At 40.4% G+C, this 17,787-nt stretch overlaps 1 protein-coding gene across 1 annotated transcript; it reads left to right on the top strand.

Annotated features, from left to right (window-relative positions):
* Positions 1 to 1,402: 1,402 nt before the first annotated feature.
* Positions 1,403 to 17,374, top strand: e2f8 (E2F transcription factor 8). The gene is made up of 12 exons (XM_078414865.1): positions 1,403 to 1,582; positions 1,669 to 1,816; positions 2,476 to 2,784; positions 5,766 to 5,927; positions 7,068 to 7,205; positions 7,340 to 7,552; positions 8,261 to 8,345; positions 8,523 to 9,084; positions 12,862 to 13,149; positions 13,343 to 13,478; positions 13,989 to 14,374; positions 16,355 to 17,374. The coding sequence occupies exons 1-12, from the start codon at positions 1,403 to 1,405 to the stop codon at positions 16,550 to 16,552; spliced, it is 2,805 nt and encodes a 934-aa protein (XP_078270991.1). The 3' UTR covers positions 16,553 to 17,374.
* The last annotated feature ends 413 nt before the right edge of the window (positions 17,375 to 17,787 follow it).

Here is a 17,787-nt window from a genome sequence, read left to right on the forward strand (position 1 = left end):
CCTTAGTCTTGGCTGTAACAGCATGGGTTTCCAATATATGCTCTGGTTTTCTCCCAAAGACTGGCACGTTGGTCAGTTAACTGGCTACTATAAATTGCCTTCAATGCAAATGTGAGTGTTGTAATTTGGGAGAAGTTGATGGGTGAATAAAATAAGATTAGTGTAAATGGTTACTTGATAGTCAGCACAGACTTGGTGTGCCTATGAATGAATCTGAATCTGAATTACCTTTATTGTCATTCAAAATGAATTGAACGAAAATCATTTGCCATGCAGCCACAACAGTACAGAGTAAAAGATACAAGACACACAATTTTAACACAAACATCCATCAGTGACTCCTCCAGACACCCCTTCACTGTGATGGAAGGCAAGAAAATTTCTTCTCTCTTCCCCCATGCTTCTCCCACGGACAGATAGTTCGTCTTCTGCCGAGGTGACCGAGGCTCCCGACTCGCGCAGCCCCCGCAAGGAGATGGAAGGCCCCGTGGCCGAGCCGCTCCGGGCGATGGAAAGTCCCGCGGCCGAGCCGCGCCGGGCGATGGAAAGTCCCGCGCCGGGCGATTGGAAAGTCCCGCGGCCGAGCCGCGGCGGGCGATGGAAGGCCCTGCGGTCGCGCCGGGCCACGGCCCTGCAAGCGGGTCGATCAAGCCCTCCGACGGGGTGGTGGAAGCCGCCACGGCTGGAGCCTGTCGCCAGCCAGGGACCTGCGAGTTCCCGATGTTGCAGTCCACAGGGCCCATGGCCGAGCCTCCGGAGGTAAAGCTGCAGCCTCCGAAAGTCGGCCAGCTCCGAGATGGTAAGTCCTGGCCCTGCGACTGGAGCCCTCAGGATCTATTCCAGCTGGAGGCCGCCCACTCCACGGTGTTAGACCACAGCGCCACGGAGATACGACTCGGAAAAGGGTCGCATCTCCGTCGAGGAAGAGATTTTTTAAAAAGAAAGGTTCCCCCCCCACATATACACAACTAAAAATAGACAACTACACACCTAACACTAACACATAGACAAAAAAAGACAAACAGACTGCCGGCGAGCCGCAGCCGCATGGCGGCGTAGCCATCTTCGTGCTCTTTGACAAATATCCCTATAACGTTGCATGGGTGAACCTGTGCCTTGGATTTGGTGGTGCCAAACGTACTAAACATTTTGTTTTAAAGGTTTTAAGATCGAACACTTTTTGGCAAATCTCATTTTGTTAAACATAGTAGATAGGTATGAATCAAGGCCACATTATGATACAATTAAATCAATGCAATGTAAAGAAACAACAAATGGCCCTGTATTTTGTCTTTCAAAACAGGAAAATACATTTTTGGAACCACATAAAAAAGCAACAAAAACTCCGCTGAAGCAACAATCCTCTACCTCGCATTCAGTATTGGGAGGCATCAGGCCAGACATGGGTGCCATGACCACTCCAACAAAGCTTCATGAAATCCCTGTTGGAGAGCCATGGACCCCCACTGCTAATTTGAAAATGTTAATCAGTGCTGCTAGTCCCGAGATTAGGAGCAGGGAAAAGGAGAGGGAATTGCTTGAGGACGAAGACCATACTTCAGAGGCAGTTGAGAATTTACAGGTACCATGACATAAAAAAATTTAAAGTACTATCATCACCAGATCTTAATGTGAACAAAATAAGGCAAAATATCTTGTGAATTTCAGAATCCGTTATCTGGAGAAGAATTTCATCCGAGTCGCAAAGAGAAGAGCCTCGGCTTGTTGTGCTATAGGTTCTTGGCACGGTATCCTGACTATCCAAATCCTGCAGTGAACAATGACATTTGCTTAGATGAAGTTGCAGCAGAACTGAGTAAGTTCACATGTGCATTAAAAAAAAGCATTCTTGTAGCACAGAGTACATGATCTTAAGAGGGGGGGACGGACTTTGATAAGAAAAAAAGATTGTTTGAATAAAATGCACTATCAAGTTTTTGATCAAGCCTGATGCAGGGTCTCAACCCAAAGTGTCAACTTTCCCATTGCCTCCACAGACACTGCTTGATCCACTGAGTTCTTCTAGCAGTTTGTTTCTGCTTCAAACTTACCATACTTCTGTTGCTGTGTTCGTGTTTTATTCAAGTTTCCTTTCTGCAGCATGATTATTTTGAGCCAGAAAATGGCATAGACTAACCATCAACCAGATCGTTTGGGTATTATGCAACACAATGACTTGATTAGATTCTTGATTAATGAATAACCAATACTCCTGGGAGTTGCTCAAAATAATATCACTTTGGTATTGTAACAGAATCATGTGTCTTGAGAGGAGGGACGGGGGGAGAAATATTACCAAAAAACTCATCAGAGGGGAGTTCAGAAGCTGAGAAAATTGAGTCAAACTGAACAGTAAGAAATAATTGTTTGTGAACCATTTTAATGTAAACCCGTAATGTAGATGGATCAAAATATAAATTGTCTCAAAATGATACACCTATTTTATTAACAGAATTTAACTTCCACCTTCAATAGATGTTGAACGTCGGCGTATTTATGATATTGTAAATGTTCTGGAAAGCTTGCATATGGTCAGTCGCCTTGCCAAGAACCGATACACATGGCATGGTCGTCATAACCTCGCTCACACGCTGGGAACTTTGAAAAATGTTGGCGAAGATCAAAAATATGCAGAACAAATGTTGCACATTAAGAAGAAAGGATATGAACTGCATGAGGCTTATGTAAAAGAGCCACTTCGTGAACAAAATTCAGATAGCACAAGTGAAATGAAGCAGAAAGAGATGTACTTTGTGGAACTACCTGGAATGGAGTTTAGAGCAGGTATTTATGTATTCTGGATTATTAATCTGTTTGCAACAAAATAATTAAGTTAGAATTATACAGCATGGTAACAAGCCATTTGGCCCAACTTATCCATGTCGACCAAGATGGCTATTTCCTGAGTTTGACCCATATCCCAATGAACATTTTCTATCCATGTATCTGTTCCAATGTCTTTTAAATATTGCTATTGTACCTTCCTCGTTACAAATGATTGTATATATTATTCCTCTGAAACCCCTCCAGTAACTTTCCCATCGCAGATGTTGGGTTTACTGCTCTATGGTTCCCAGGCTTTTCTTTGCAGTCCTCCTTAAACGAGCATAATGTCAGCCACCCTCCAGTTTTCCAGCTCCTCGCCTCTTGCTAACGATGATACATGGACCGATGAGCCAAAACATTATGACCACTGACAGGTGAAGTGAATAACATTGATTATCTTGTTACCATGGCACCTGTCAAGGGGTGGAATGTATTAGGCAGCAAGTGAACAGTCAGTTCTTGAAGTTGATATGTTGGATGCAGGAGAAAAGACCTCACCAACTTTGACAAGGGCCAAATTGTTATGGCCAGACAACTGGGTCAGAGCAACTCTGTGGGGTGTTCCCGGTCAGCAGTGGTGAGTACCTACCGACAGTGGTCCGAGGAGGGACAAACCACAAACCAACGACAGGGTGTTGGGCGCCCAAGGCTCATCGATGTGTGAGAGCAACGAAGGCTATCCCGTCTGGTCCGGACCGACTAGGTCTACTGTGGCACAAATCACAGAAAATTTTAATGGTGGTCACAGGAGGAATGTGTCACAATACACAGTGCATCACACCCTGCTGCATATGGGGCTGCGTAGCCGCAGATTGGTCAGAGTGCCCATGATGACCCCTGTCCACCGTCAAAAGCGCCTACATTGGGCACGCGAGCGTCACAACTGGACCTTGGAGCAGTGGAAGAAGGTCACCTGGTCCGATGAGTCCCGTTTTCTTTTAGATCACGTGGATGGCCATGTACGTGTGTGCCGTTTACCTGGGGAAGTGATGGCACCAGGATGCACTGTGGGAAGACGACAAGCCAGTGGAGGGAGTGATGCTCTGGGCAATGTTCTGCTGGGAAACCCTGGGTCTGGCCATTCATGTGGATGTCAATTTGACACGTGTCACCTACCTAAACATCGTTGCAGACCAGGTTCACTCCTTCATGGCAATGGTATTCCCTGATGGCAGTGGCCTCTTTCAGCAGAATAACGCGCCCTGCCACACTGCACACATTGTTCGGAAATGGTTTGAGGAATGGTGTTGCCCTGGCCTCTAAATTCTCCAGATCTCAATCCGATTGAGCACCTGTGGGATATGCTGGATCGACAAGTCTGATCAACGGCGGCTCCACCTCGCAACTTACAGGACTTGAAGGGTCTGCTGCTGATGTTTTGGTGCCAGATATCACAGGACACCTTCAGGGGTCTTGTAGAGTCCATGCGTCGGTGCAGTTTTGGCGGCACACGGAGGACCAACAGCATATTAGGCAGGTGGTCATAATGTTTTGGCTCATCGGTGTATCTCTCAAGCAGGGAGAAATATCCCCAATATCCTCTCTAGCTTCCCACAGTGCACTTGGATATATCTAACCAGGCTCTAGAGATTTGTCTATCTTCACACGTTTTAAGACATCTGGCACACCTCTGACTGTGATGCGTTCTATCACCAAGACATCCCCATTAACTTTTCTGGGTTCCCTAGTTTTCATGTTGTTATCCATAGTAAAAACAGGAGAAACATTGAGGGCCTTGTCCATGTCCTGCCGTTCCACGCATAGACATCCATTTTGATCTATGAGGGTCCCTACTCTTTCCCAAGTTACTTTTTTCCCCTTAATATATTTATAAAATCTCTGGCCTCTCCTTGATTTTCTCTGTCAAAACTATATCATGTTCCCTTCTGTCCACCTGATTTTATTCTTAAGTATACTCCTCCATCTACTATACTCTGAGAATCCATTTTGATCCCGATAGTCTGTACCCGACCCATGCCTCATCACTTCTGACCAAATTCTTGTCATCCAGGATTCCTTGCTCCTGCCAGCCTTGCCCCTCATTCTAATGAACTCTTGCGATCTCATTTTAACCCCCCACCCCAGACACACACACAATGGCAGACATCCCTTTGCTCGCAACTAACCTATTCCAAGCAAAATCCTGTCTAATACTGTCAAAATTTGCCTCGCCCCAATTTAGAACTTGTTGACCGGGTCTGTGCTTTCCCATAACTATCTTAAAACTACCGCAAATTCAGCACTGCGCCACTATGCCAACCAAATGTATTGACCTAGAATATGGGTGCCAATCTTGAAGTGTAACTTGCATTCTACAATATAATGGCTTTTTCAAAGCAAAGCCCCTTTTTTCAACCTTTTGGAAACGTTGTTTTCCTACAGTTGTTATCTCCTTTCTAAGATGTATTTTGTAATGTTCTTTTGCAACATGGTTGTTGTGGCAAGTTCTAATCTAGAAACTGGCCTATGTGGCATTATTAAGAGTAGTTCAAATAAAGATCCTTTTTGCACTTATTTTAGTACAGGACTTTTCACTGGCAGGGGAGTGAGTAACCACAGGACAACAATTGGAGATAATTGGACAAAGGAGCGATAAGAATTTATGTGGTATCAGAGATTGATTTAGAATACTTTGCCTCAGATGGTGGAAAATCTTGATGCAATGTTCAAAAGAGTAGTGGATATTGCAAGGCTTCAGGGGAGCAGCAGTAATTAGATAACTCGGGCAAAGTGGCCTTGCCTATGTAATTAAACTTTTGCATTGTAATGGGGATTACATGAAAAATTACGAAATGGTATCATAGATGACTAGAATCTGCTTACAATGATTCAGAAATGAGATACCAAGTCAAGATTGTAGAATTATGGGATATATGCATTTATGCAGAATAAGGTTTTATCAATTTTGCCATTTTTAATTATTATTGTTCCATTTGCAGCCTCAGTAAATGGTTGGAAGGACAAATCCCTGAGAGTGATGAGTCAGAAATTTGTCATGTTGTTCCTGGTATCAAAACCCCGAGTGGTCAGTCTTGACACTGCTGCAAAAATCCTAATTGGTGATGACCAGAAGGTGGATTTGGATCATAGCAAATTTAAGAGTAAGTATATAATCAATAATTTAAAAGATTATGCAGTTACTATAACAAATTAGCAAAAGCTAACCATTAAAACCTTTACAAATATAAGTATAAATTCTTCACCTGTTGGTCTTTTAATTTCCGTGTTTAAATTTTAGAGAATATACAGGACCAAAACAAACCATTCAGTCCAACCAGTCCATGCTGGTATTTATCTTCCATCTATCTCCAGATCTAACTCAGCATAATATTGTATTCCATTTCTAATTACCTTTTGAATGTTATAAGATATGAGACTATTTATATGACTGATTGTTGTGCAGTGTTCTGACATTTAGGCTAATGGTTTCTTGATGTATATCTGTGTTGTAAATTTTCTCTCACTCGGAAACTTGGAAAAAGTGTTTGAGAGGGAATGTATGATAATATACTAAGGATATTCTTTTGCATATGAGTAGCTGCCTTCAGAGGCAAAATTGCCACATCCTTGAGTGGCTGAAGAGACCATTATTTCAGCTCAACTAACTGCAATTTTTTCCTTAGAAAGGGCTCCTTTTTCCTGGATCCACAGATGATGCTTAGGTGTTATTTATAATCCACATGCATAACCATTGCTGTTCTTTCTAAATGCCACTGTTTCCTCTCCAAGGCCTTACAATTTTGATTGATGCTATTATTTGACTACTGTTTTCCCTATTCGCTGTTTAAATTACTTGGCCTGTTTATTCTCTTCCCTAACAAGAATATGATTAAACGAGTCAACAACATATCTTGTAATTTAACAATGCGACAATGTTGCTCATTACAAAGTGAGATAAATTGTTTATTCATTGTTTTGTTTTTACAGACCAAATCACAATGAACAGATTTTTATGTACTTCATGGTCCATGACCCATTATTATCGTTTCAATGCTTGCGATAGCTTTGTGATCACATCTCCTATCTATGTATAGGTCTTTCCTTTGTTCTGAGATCTTTCAAATAATCTCCTGCTTAATGTTGGGAGGCAGGTATTGAATGCTTTGTATTCATTGATTATGTGGATAAAAGCCAAAGACAATAAGTGTAGATAGAATCAGGGTTCCATCCTTGAAACTTTTAGGAATTTCTGAAATAAACAGTTTCACCATATGGTAATGAGTTCATCTTTTACCTCACAGCTAAAATAAGACGACTCTATGATATAGCCAATGTCCTCACCAGCCTTGAACTGATAAAGAAAGTGCACATAACAGAGGTGAGAGGACGGAAGCCAGCGTTTAAATGGATAGGACCAGAGGCATTTCCAGATCTAAATGGTACTCGGATGTTTTGATAACGATTGTGCATTTTTCTCATTCTTGAAACTTTCGGAAAAAAAATTCTGCATAAAATCAGTTGATTTCACAATTAAGGAATTAGCCTTTGATTAATATTGAAACTACTATTGCAGATGTAAAGCCTGTTACACTGACTACCTCAGCTGAAAACAATACTTCATTACCTAAGATTTCAAAAGAAACCTTTGCCAAGAATCTTTTCCCTGCCTCTACCACCAAGCAAAGTTTCACTCGACATGCTTCTTTAAACCACTTAATGCCAAACATGGATAATGATCAGAGGAGGATCAACTCTGCACCCAGCAGTCCCACTGGAAAAGTCTACGGTACATATTTCAGAATAACTAATTTAATCCATAATTGTACAGGAATATATTTTTAAATTCTTAAATGTGATTCCGATTAGGAGTCAATAGGTTTGTCACTACCGGCTCTGTCGGTTTGCTAACAATCATTATTGTAAAATGATTAAGCAAGACCAAATTAAAACTAGCTAACTTCATGAAAAAAGCCACTGCAGCTCAATTACTGATTATTCGCAACCAAATTTGTTTCTAAAATTTTACTGAATACTAACATTCATGTTTTGATGAATCAGCATTGGTTTGCTTTCTCTGAAAATAATTATATATGTGGATAGATGGTTCATCTAATTGAACTAAGTTTGTGACTTGCATTTTTGAGAACCATGTTTTCCCATTTTTCATGTTTAAAGTACAGCACAATTGCATTATTCTACTTAGCAAAAATATTGGTTATTAATATTTAGATGCATAGTGCTCAGGATTTCTTGTCCAAGTACCAATCTTTTTTGTGTGTGACTGTTAATGGTGCTTTTTTTAACAGTGGAAGATTAGTTTAAGTAAAATATTTTTTGTTGACAGAAAAGCAACCTTTCCGATAATGTTATAATGGGTCACTTTCTCTTATTCCACAACATTGTTTCTAGCAAAACCATGATGTTAAGCATATTGTCATTGTACTGTACCTTAAAAGAATTTGCAAATTGCTAAATATTTTTTTCTTACTTAAAGGTAATTGGGAAAAACCTGGAATATATCCCAGTAAAATGGACCAACTTGCCACAATCTGTAAACTACAGTTGGAGGCACAATCCAAGTGAGTTCATTATCCCCAAATAGATATTCAAATTCTCCATACAAAGAACATTGTACTCAGTTTTAAATGTCTCACATAAATTTGTAAACAATTTTAATTTAAATTGTGGACATTTTTAAATCACTAAAGGTGTTTTCAGTGAAACAGAATTAAGTTTTTATTTTTCTTCCCCCTCAGCAAGAACGCCGCTCAATCCACGACCTCGCCAACAAAACCATCATCATCGCAAGAGAAGACAAAACCTGATAAGCCCCCTGGACTAGTAGATCTAACTCTATGTTCTGGAGTTAATTCTGCATTCCCTCAGGTTAAACCTACATTTCAGCCTCTCGGAGCCTTTCCTTTGATGCACAGACAGTATTCTTCGGTCTTACCCGTGATGATACCTCAATGCCACTCTGGTGGATCTTACACAATTTATTTCCAACCTCCACCGCCAAGGAACATGACCACATCTTCTGGCTTCACGGTATCCCTTGCCACTGACAATCAAATTTCAAGTCCAAATGATTCAAAGCCAAGAATGCATGCCAGTAAAAGGACTGCTGAGATGTGTACAACTGCATCAGCCACAGATTACAAGGACCAAAGTAGCAAAGCAGCCAAACATGATACTGTCCCTGACCAGTGCCTGAAACAACCTACCACACACGACCTTAGCGAAGTTTGGAATTTAAAACATTTCAAGGAAGCACCTATTAAAGAGAGCCAGCCGGCAAAGGAAACTGTTTCATTGACGGTAAATGAATGAAAATCTCATAAATATCATTATCTCGAATGGTATAAAAACAGAAAACACAGCTTACTCAGCCGATCAGGCACTATAGAGAGAAACAAGATTAACGCTTGGGTCAATCACACTTGGTCTGAACTTTGAAAAATGAGACAAGAAGTTTGTTTTTAGTTGCAGAGGGGAAGCTGGATAGAAACTACAAATAGATTGCTGGAAACCAAGCTTGTTAGGGCTGACACAATTGCTTTCAATGCATTGTCCACAGATCTTAACTGCCCTGCTGAGAATGCCCAGTATTTACTGTTTTCATCTCAAATTTCTCGCATTTTTGTGTGTGTTTCAACAATTCTAATGGATTGTTTGTGCTTTGTTTTGAAGTTACTGAAAATAATGGTGATCGTTTAACTGTTTGGTTCTATCTGTTGTATGGTATTTCTCCAAAAACATACTATTACATGACGTAACTAAATTACAGCATCCATTCTCTGCCTGTGCTGCGATTTCTAGGTAGTATTGAGACATGTAAAATAATCTCAAGATATGTAGGATGGGTGACTTAGTATGAGTTTAGTTTACTGCCACTTGTACCGAGGTACAGTGAAAAGTTTTTGTTGCGTGCTAACCAGTCAGTAGAAAGACAATACGTGATTACAATCGAGCCGTCCAGTGTACAGATACACGATGAAGGGAATAGCGTGAATAATGTTTAGTGCAATATAAAGTCCGATCAAAGATAGTCCAGGGATTCCCGATGAGGTAGATAGTTGCTCAGGAATGCTCTCTAGTTGTTGGTTGGATGATTCAGTTGCCTGATAACATTTGTAATTGTTCTGCATAATTGGTCACAAGTATGCCTGAGTGAACAGTTAAAAATGTAACAGTATTTGGCAGAGGATATCCCTCCACATCAACCAAAGAGTTTGTGTGAATAATGGTCATTTGTATATGGTATCAGAGGCATTATGCAATCACCATAACCAAGCCCAGTTCTTTTTCTTACTTTCCCATCACACATTCCATGATTATGACCTGTACATGATTTTAATTTGAATCAAATATAACTCTTCATTTATATATTAGAAATAATGAACTGATTTGGTTTGGTTGTTCCAGGGACTTGGTTCCTGCCAATTATGAAAATCTTCTCTGTACCAGACAATGTGAGTTATTTGGCATCCCGTAAAAGGCAAACGAAGACTATTATCTGTAGTTTAGAGGATTAAGCTTCCCATATACAGAAGCTTGCTGACCATACGAAGGCGGTTGGTGTCGCAAATGTCATATTCCTATAAAATTGTTTGATTTGGTTTTATTTTTCAATAAGTTTAACTTAGATTTTTGCTTTGCAGAATCTTGGATTGTCATTTGGTAGGCAGATAAAAGTAAAACAAGATGAAATTTGCTATAAATAATGACCACGTGCTATTTTAAGACATTTGATCTCTCAATAGTTCGGCCAAACTATTATGTAATTAAAAGTTATTGTAGTAAAACAGTACAGAAGCAGACCATTCAGCAAACCAAGTCTTCGCCAGCTCTCAAGTACTTATCTACACCAATCCCATTTACAAGCATTTACTTCATGGCCTGCTGCACCTTGGTGATTCAACTGCTTGTCCACATCAGAATACTAAAACTCTCATTTGTTTGTTTGTTCCTGAGCTACAGCCAAAACGGTACACGATAGTGCGACAATTTTAGGCCCACCTTACTCACCGTCGTCCTTTTGGTGTTAATGGAAGAAGTTTCATTGAAATTGGTGTTATATTTTTTAAGTTATTCACATTTTTAAGTTTAAATCTATCTCCTAGGGAGGGAGGGGAGGGAGGATAAGGGGGGTTGAGGGGTATGGATTGGGGGAAGGGGGGGGAGGGGATGGGGGGAGGAGAGGGCTGCACCAATGCAGGAGAGGTTTGGGCCAACAGGTCCACTTGATCCAGTGTTTCTTAAATGTTGTAAGAGTACCTGCTTCCACTCTCTTCTTGGGCAATATGTTCCAGATTGGAACCAATCTCATGTATTCACCCCTAAACTGTTTATCCCTTATCCTAAACCTATGCCTCTAGTATCTGAGGGAAGTTGGCAAATTCTGGGTCTAAAATTAGCTTGGTGAAGGAGACAGAAGGGGGGGGGGGGGAAGCTAAAGGATTGTTTTTGTGATTGGAAACGTGTGATCAATGGTGTGCCACTGATATTAGTCCAGGTACCCTTTGTCATGTATATTAATCATTTGGGTATGAATGTAGGAGGTATGATTTGTACGTTTATAGGTGAAACAAAAATTGTTGGTGTCATTGAGAAGTGTCTTGGGTTGCAGGAAGATATTGATCAGTTGGTAAAAATGGGCTGAATGATGACAGATGGAATGTAATTCTTATAAGAGCAAGATGATGTACTTTGGGAGAACTAATAAGCTGAGGACATTGTGGTAGGTCCCAAGGCCCTATTGGGGAACTGGAGGGACCTGGTGATACAAGTCCAAGTATCCCAGAACAGGTAGATAGGGCTGGGAAAGATGCAAAGTGTTGGATTAACTCAGCGGGTCAGTCTGCATTGCTGGGGAATGTGGATGGGTGACATTTTGGGTTGAGACCCTCCTGACAAATGTCACCTATCTATGTCCTCCAGAGATACTACCTGACCCAGCACTCTGTTTTTTGTTTGTAAACTAGCGTCTGCAGTTCCTTGTGTCTAAATCAGGCCATGAGGAAGCCCTGCAGAAAACAAGCTTTAATTAGTCTGGGGATCAATTATAAGGACAGGGAAGTGGTGGTACAGCTTGATCACAAATGTGTGCAGTTCTGGTCACCACTCTGGGAAGGACATGATTGTACTGGAGAGAGTGCAGAGGAAATTCATCAGGAGGTTGCCTGGAGTGAACCACTTTTAGTGTGAGAAGAGACTGGATGGGCTGTGTCTCCCCCATCTCCACCTCCTGAAGCGGAGGAGGCTGAGAGGGGCAGCTAACAGAAGTATACAATAGTATATGGACACAGATGGGCTGGAGGTAGGAAGCTTTTCCACATAACAGGTGTCAAAAACTTGAGGACCGAGTTTTAAGGGAAAATAAATTTAGAGATCTGGGGCTGATTTTTATTTTCACCAGATTGTGGTTGGAATCTGAAACACACTGGTGGTTGGGTTTATGTAGAAGCAGGTACTTGCTACATTCCAAAATTATCTGAAGGGGCACTTGACATAGAAGGCCACAGACTAAGTACTGGTTCTGGGATTTGTGTAGATGGGTAATTAATGGTTGGCATATACATGGGTGGTTGAAGGGTGTGTTGTATAACTCCAGGCCCTGATGACTACATTCTGCCTTTTAATCTGCTTCCTCTGTTATTATTTTGGCTGTGATCAGATTTCTACGAATATTGTGGTAGATGACCTTTATTAATGTATTTAGCAGTTTATATGATAACCTAACAGCAGATTTGTTATTCACACATGATTAATTTATGCTCTTCTGTTATCCAGTGCCATAAAATTAAAAGCTTGTCTCAAAGAACACCTCCTTCGTTCTGGTATTAACTGCAAACACAAATTGCCTCATTTGGAGTAAACGGTTCCTGTTCTGATTACAACAACAAATTACAACAACATTGTAAATTATTCATTACAATGAGATCCAATGTGATTTGCAAAACAACACATTGTTAAATTCAATACTAAGTCTGGAAGATGGTAATCTCGGGTAACACACTTTCTCTGTTTATATTAGAACTGATCTCCTCTGATAATGATAAAGATTGACATATTCCCCTTTATTTTTCCTTAAAGGATCATTCAGCTAATAAAGATAATCTTTTTGAGATTCATCAAGCAAGGCTGAAGGCTTGCAGAGCTTTGATGGCAACCAGGGCATCACCAAGGGCCCTCCATCTTGACCCAGAGTTCATCAATGCCCCAGAGGACAAGACTCTTGGTTTGGAAAAACTCGAACACAGTCTTGAATGTTTCCTTGCGAATGAAGAGCAGTGTCGGATTGTTTTATCAGAAGGACAAACCACGGTCAAAAGTGTTCCAGTGGCTATTGCGTTTCCTACCCATCTTCGTTCAGTGCCTGAGGTAGGTTCTGGGCTTTGTAATATGGTCAATGTGATTAACAGAATAAGCCGAGAGCCTACAACTGAAATTGCTGCTTTTTGTTGCTGCTTCTGGGATTAATTCTAACGTCAAAAGAATCTGTTCCTTTTAGCACATAATATGCCTTTTCATTTGTCTTGATTGTCATAGTTGATTTTGTTTTATTTTGCCTCAGACTGTAATGTCATCAGGATATCTCATCCCATTGCCACAGCAATCATCTTACAGTAATTCAAGTGACAGATCTCCTGAAATGAAAGACAATTCTGTGGCCTCACCAGAACATCAGCTTTATCATTCTCCATTATCAGGTATCCACAGAAAACCACTCTTCTCGAATCTGTATAACATCTTCCTTTGAGGGAAGAGATGCTATAGCAGTCCTTGCAATTTAAAAACTTCAACTAATTTCTGAAATCCTCATCACATCTCTTGCTCTTCAGGTCTGATAATTCTGTTTGATTTTGTGGCTTTAATCCTTTCTCACTTTGATTATCATCGTTCACTCAATTTTGTTTTGCTCTCTTCACATCTACTCTCTTGAATGTCTGCTTAGTGTCACTTCTTTGACACTGTCTAAAGATGAAAATGCATATGCTGCATAGTGCAGTGTTTGCTAATTCCAGTATCGTCGATATCTGTCAGATTAAATTGCATTGCATGGTCTAAGAAAAATGTACAGGGTACATTCTTTTGCTGCTGCTTGGGCCTTTAAAGTGCAGTTATTATCTGGTTAAAATCTTGACTATATTACAATGGCTTAAAACATATTAATTCTAGCTTTGGCAATAAGCATTTAAAATGCTCTTTTTCTTCTCTAGGCATTACACCAATAATGACTTCGGATTTCTCTCCAGCTAATTTACCTGCCACTCATATCACCCCTTTGAAAGTGCCTTATGCCGTGGCTGTTCCTTCTTCAGTAGCCTCCCTTCCTGTCGTGAGCCAAGCTAACATATCGTCATTTGCTTCTTCAAGTCATCGTTTCCAGAGTCACAGCCCCAGCCCGGGAATCTTGAATTTCACTCTGCAGAATCTCGGTTTAATCAATCCAGGAATGCACTTTTCAGTGAGTCAGGGACCGCCAATGATGACTGCCTCGCCAGAGCAAGCTGGTTCCCTCGCATCACGCACAAATCTTCAACAAGGAAAGATGATCTTTGTTAAACCTCATCACCAGCCTATAGCATTGTTTAGTTTACCACAGGTGAGCTGTCATTCCAATGCACAAAGCTACAGCTAATATATTAAAATAAATTTAACGTTTCTTTTGATTCAAGTGGTAGCCTGCCAAAGCGTTCAGATTTTCTTAAGAAAACCTTATTAAAACACCATTTATCGATAAATAATTATTCAATTTCTTACTTATGAGGTAAGGCTTCACTTGAAATTGTCAGTAGGGTGACAATAGATCCATTGTATGAATAGAGATGGGTTGATGATGGAATCGGAAAAGAGATAAGCAGAATGCTTTGTGCTTGAGAAATTGTGTTCAACAAGTTTGAGTTTTTTTAAGAAATGACCAAGAATATTGGCGGAGGCAGTGCAGTAGACATTATCTACATGCACTTTAGCAAGGTGTTTGACAAGGGACAGCACAGTGACCTGGTCTGGAAGGTTAGATCACATGGATCCAGGTCGAGCTGACCAACTGGAAAATTGGCTTGAAGAGAGGAGATGTTGGTATAGTGTTGAAGAGGACATGGGGTGCCACAGGGTTCGATGCTGGGCCTTTTATTTTGGGTCCTTTCGAGGTTACGGACACCCAACATCTGTATAGCTTGCCCATCCATCAGAATTTACTGGCTGCTGTGGAGATGCAGGCATCTTTTGCAAGTGGAAACTCAATGTTGCAATATCATTGCATCTTGCAGTGAAATCTGGGCGAGTAGAAAGCCCCGGTTTAACTACACTTTGCTCTTGGTTGGTCTATGTTTTTACTTTAATATATTGATGGGCTGCCGCATTTCTGACTTACAAACTGTTCAGTTTATGAGCAGTTCTCGAGAGCAGAACCCTGTCAACCTGGGGAGAAGCATTGGCTGTGTTAACGATTTGGATGTGAAGGGAACTGGCAAGGTTAGTAGATTTGTGAATCACACTAAGTGCTGGTATGGTAGACAGTGAAGAGGGTTAGCTCAGATTATAATGGGATCTTGATCAACTGGCTCGTTTGTCTGAGGAATGGCAGATTGTGTTCAATTTGGATAAATGTGAGGTATTGCATTTGGTAAGACAAACTAGGGCAGAATGTACAGTAATTGGTAAGGCTCTGGGGAGTGTTGTAAATCAGAGGTAGGCAGGTTCCCTAAAATTGGTGACATCGATACAGAATGGTGAAGAAAGTATTTTGCAAACTTACCTTCATTGGCAAGGGTATTGAGTGCAGAGGTTGGGATATCATGCTACAGCTGTGCAAGACGTTGGTGAGACCACACTTGAGTATTTTGCGCAGTTGACTACCCTGCTGGAGGCTTGATGTTGTTAAACAAAAGGATGCAAAAAAGGATTTGAAGATGTTACTGAATTAGGAAGGTTTGAATTACAAGGAGTGGCTGGGTAGACTGTCAATAGACAATAGACAATCGTTTTACCCACGGGTGTAGGATACTGAGGTGTGACCTTAGAGGTTTATAAAAGCATGCATGGCAGAGATGGGGTGAATAGTCACTTACCCATGGTAGGGAAGTCTAAAACTAGAGGGCATCATTTACAAATTCAATGTTAGCATTTATGTCAAGAGGACTGGAATACATAAACAGAGATGTAATGCTGAGACTATGTCTGGTCAGGCCACATTTGGAGTACTGTGAGCAAATCTGAGGAAGGATGTGCTGGCTCTGGAGAGGATCCAGAGGAGGTTTACAAGAATGATTCCAGGAATGAGTGGGTTAGTATAAGGTGAGCATTTGATAGCACTGAGCCTGTACTCACTGGAGTTTAGAAGGGGGGACCTAATTGAAACTTACAGAATAATGAAAGGCATAGATAACGTGGATGTGGAAAGGATGTTGTAAACCGACATCTGCAGTTGCTTGTTTGTACATGAATAGGAAAGATTTGGAAGTACATGAGCCAGGCACAGACATGTGATCAACTTGGTTGGGAGACTGCTGTAATTTAATTAATAAAGCAATTCCAAACTCTTTAATAAAACTTAATAATAAAGAATCTCTCGATTCTGCAGCCTGGTGTGCCAGCCACTGCTGAAGATGCTCAATCCATCAGTCGGGAGAACTTTTTCCGTACTCCAGGGCGTCCATCATCAGCTTCTATCCTGTCGTCATTATCTACTGTTGTCTCTAATGGCAGCAGCAATAGCCCTCAAGGAAGTGTGCATCTTCCTCAACGGAAGCTCAAAGTCTGCACTGAAGATTTCCAATGACTTTGAAGCATTTGCCATATTCAAAACGGTCTGAAATTCTCACTGCATTACTAGGTTCAGAAAAAAATCTGAGTAGATTCTAAATGTGTAACGCATAATTTGCGTTTAATTCTTTTTTTATACATGTGTTACCTGGCAGTGCATATTGCTCTAAAAAATTGTATTTGAAGAAAAGTTTACATTGTACCAATGTGACTGTTAACAATGGCCATAGTTAACAAAACTGGTCTTCTGCCTAAGCAGAATAAAACCACAGTGATAGAGTAATATGTTTAAACATGGCATAACAATTACAAGGAACATTCACTTTGCACACAAGACATGAAAGACATACTAGGATGAATACTATCCTACCTTGAAATTGGCCGATTGTGCCAGTATCTAAGTGGCATAACCATTTGCACACATGAGCTGCAAACTTAGTGGATTCCATGAACGTCAACCATTGGGCATGTTATTTGGTAGAGGTGTATAAATAGTACTGAACCTCCTCCATTGAGAACACTAGCCGTTCATTGTTACTACACAACGCTGTCAGTAGAAAACAAGACGACACAGAACATCTATTTGGAGGAGAAAAAATTGTATGGCTGTATTTGACAAAATGTGATCATAGGAGAAAAGACACAAGTACTGTAACCTGTACATAGCGCTATATTTATATTACATTGAAGCATTAATTTTAAATGGAATTAAATTTCAAATTGGTATACTTATTCAATTGTCTCTTGTAAAACCAGTCTAAGCAGGTACTGTGAACTGTAGTTTGTAATGATTTCTTGTCGCTAAAACAATTAAATCTTAAAATGTAGAACTCCAAGAAGATGGCAAGTAATCTTTGTGTTAGTTCAATCAAGATTCTGTCTTAATTATTTGAAATTTATTTATATTCATGTATGCTGTTCTGTATTGTGGCAGTTTCAGAATAAATCTGTACAGTTTTTAATAACTTCTACACAATAAGTGATTCTTGCTATTGGTCTAATTTTAACAAGAATTTAAAGGATGAAGCATGTGCCAATTTTTTTTAAATTGCCAGCAAAACTATGCGGCAAATGTTTTTTGAGACTGCAGTTCAACGTAATTGCTATCAAATGGTAAAGAATCACAAAACAAACCTGACCTTTTTGTCAAATCAAGAGATGTGTTAATAATGATATTTAAATGGAGTTATATGAATTCCAAGCCGTGTTATCCTTTGCATCACAAACTTCCTCATTTATTCTCAGCTGAAG

This window comes from Rhinoraja longicauda, chromosome 18 (assembly GCF_053455715.1).
Source record: "Rhinoraja longicauda isolate Sanriku21f chromosome 18, sRhiLon1.1, whole genome shotgun sequence".
NCBI classification, from domain to species: domain Eukaryota; kingdom Metazoa; phylum Chordata; class Chondrichthyes; order Rajiformes; family Arhynchobatidae; genus Rhinoraja; species Rhinoraja longicauda.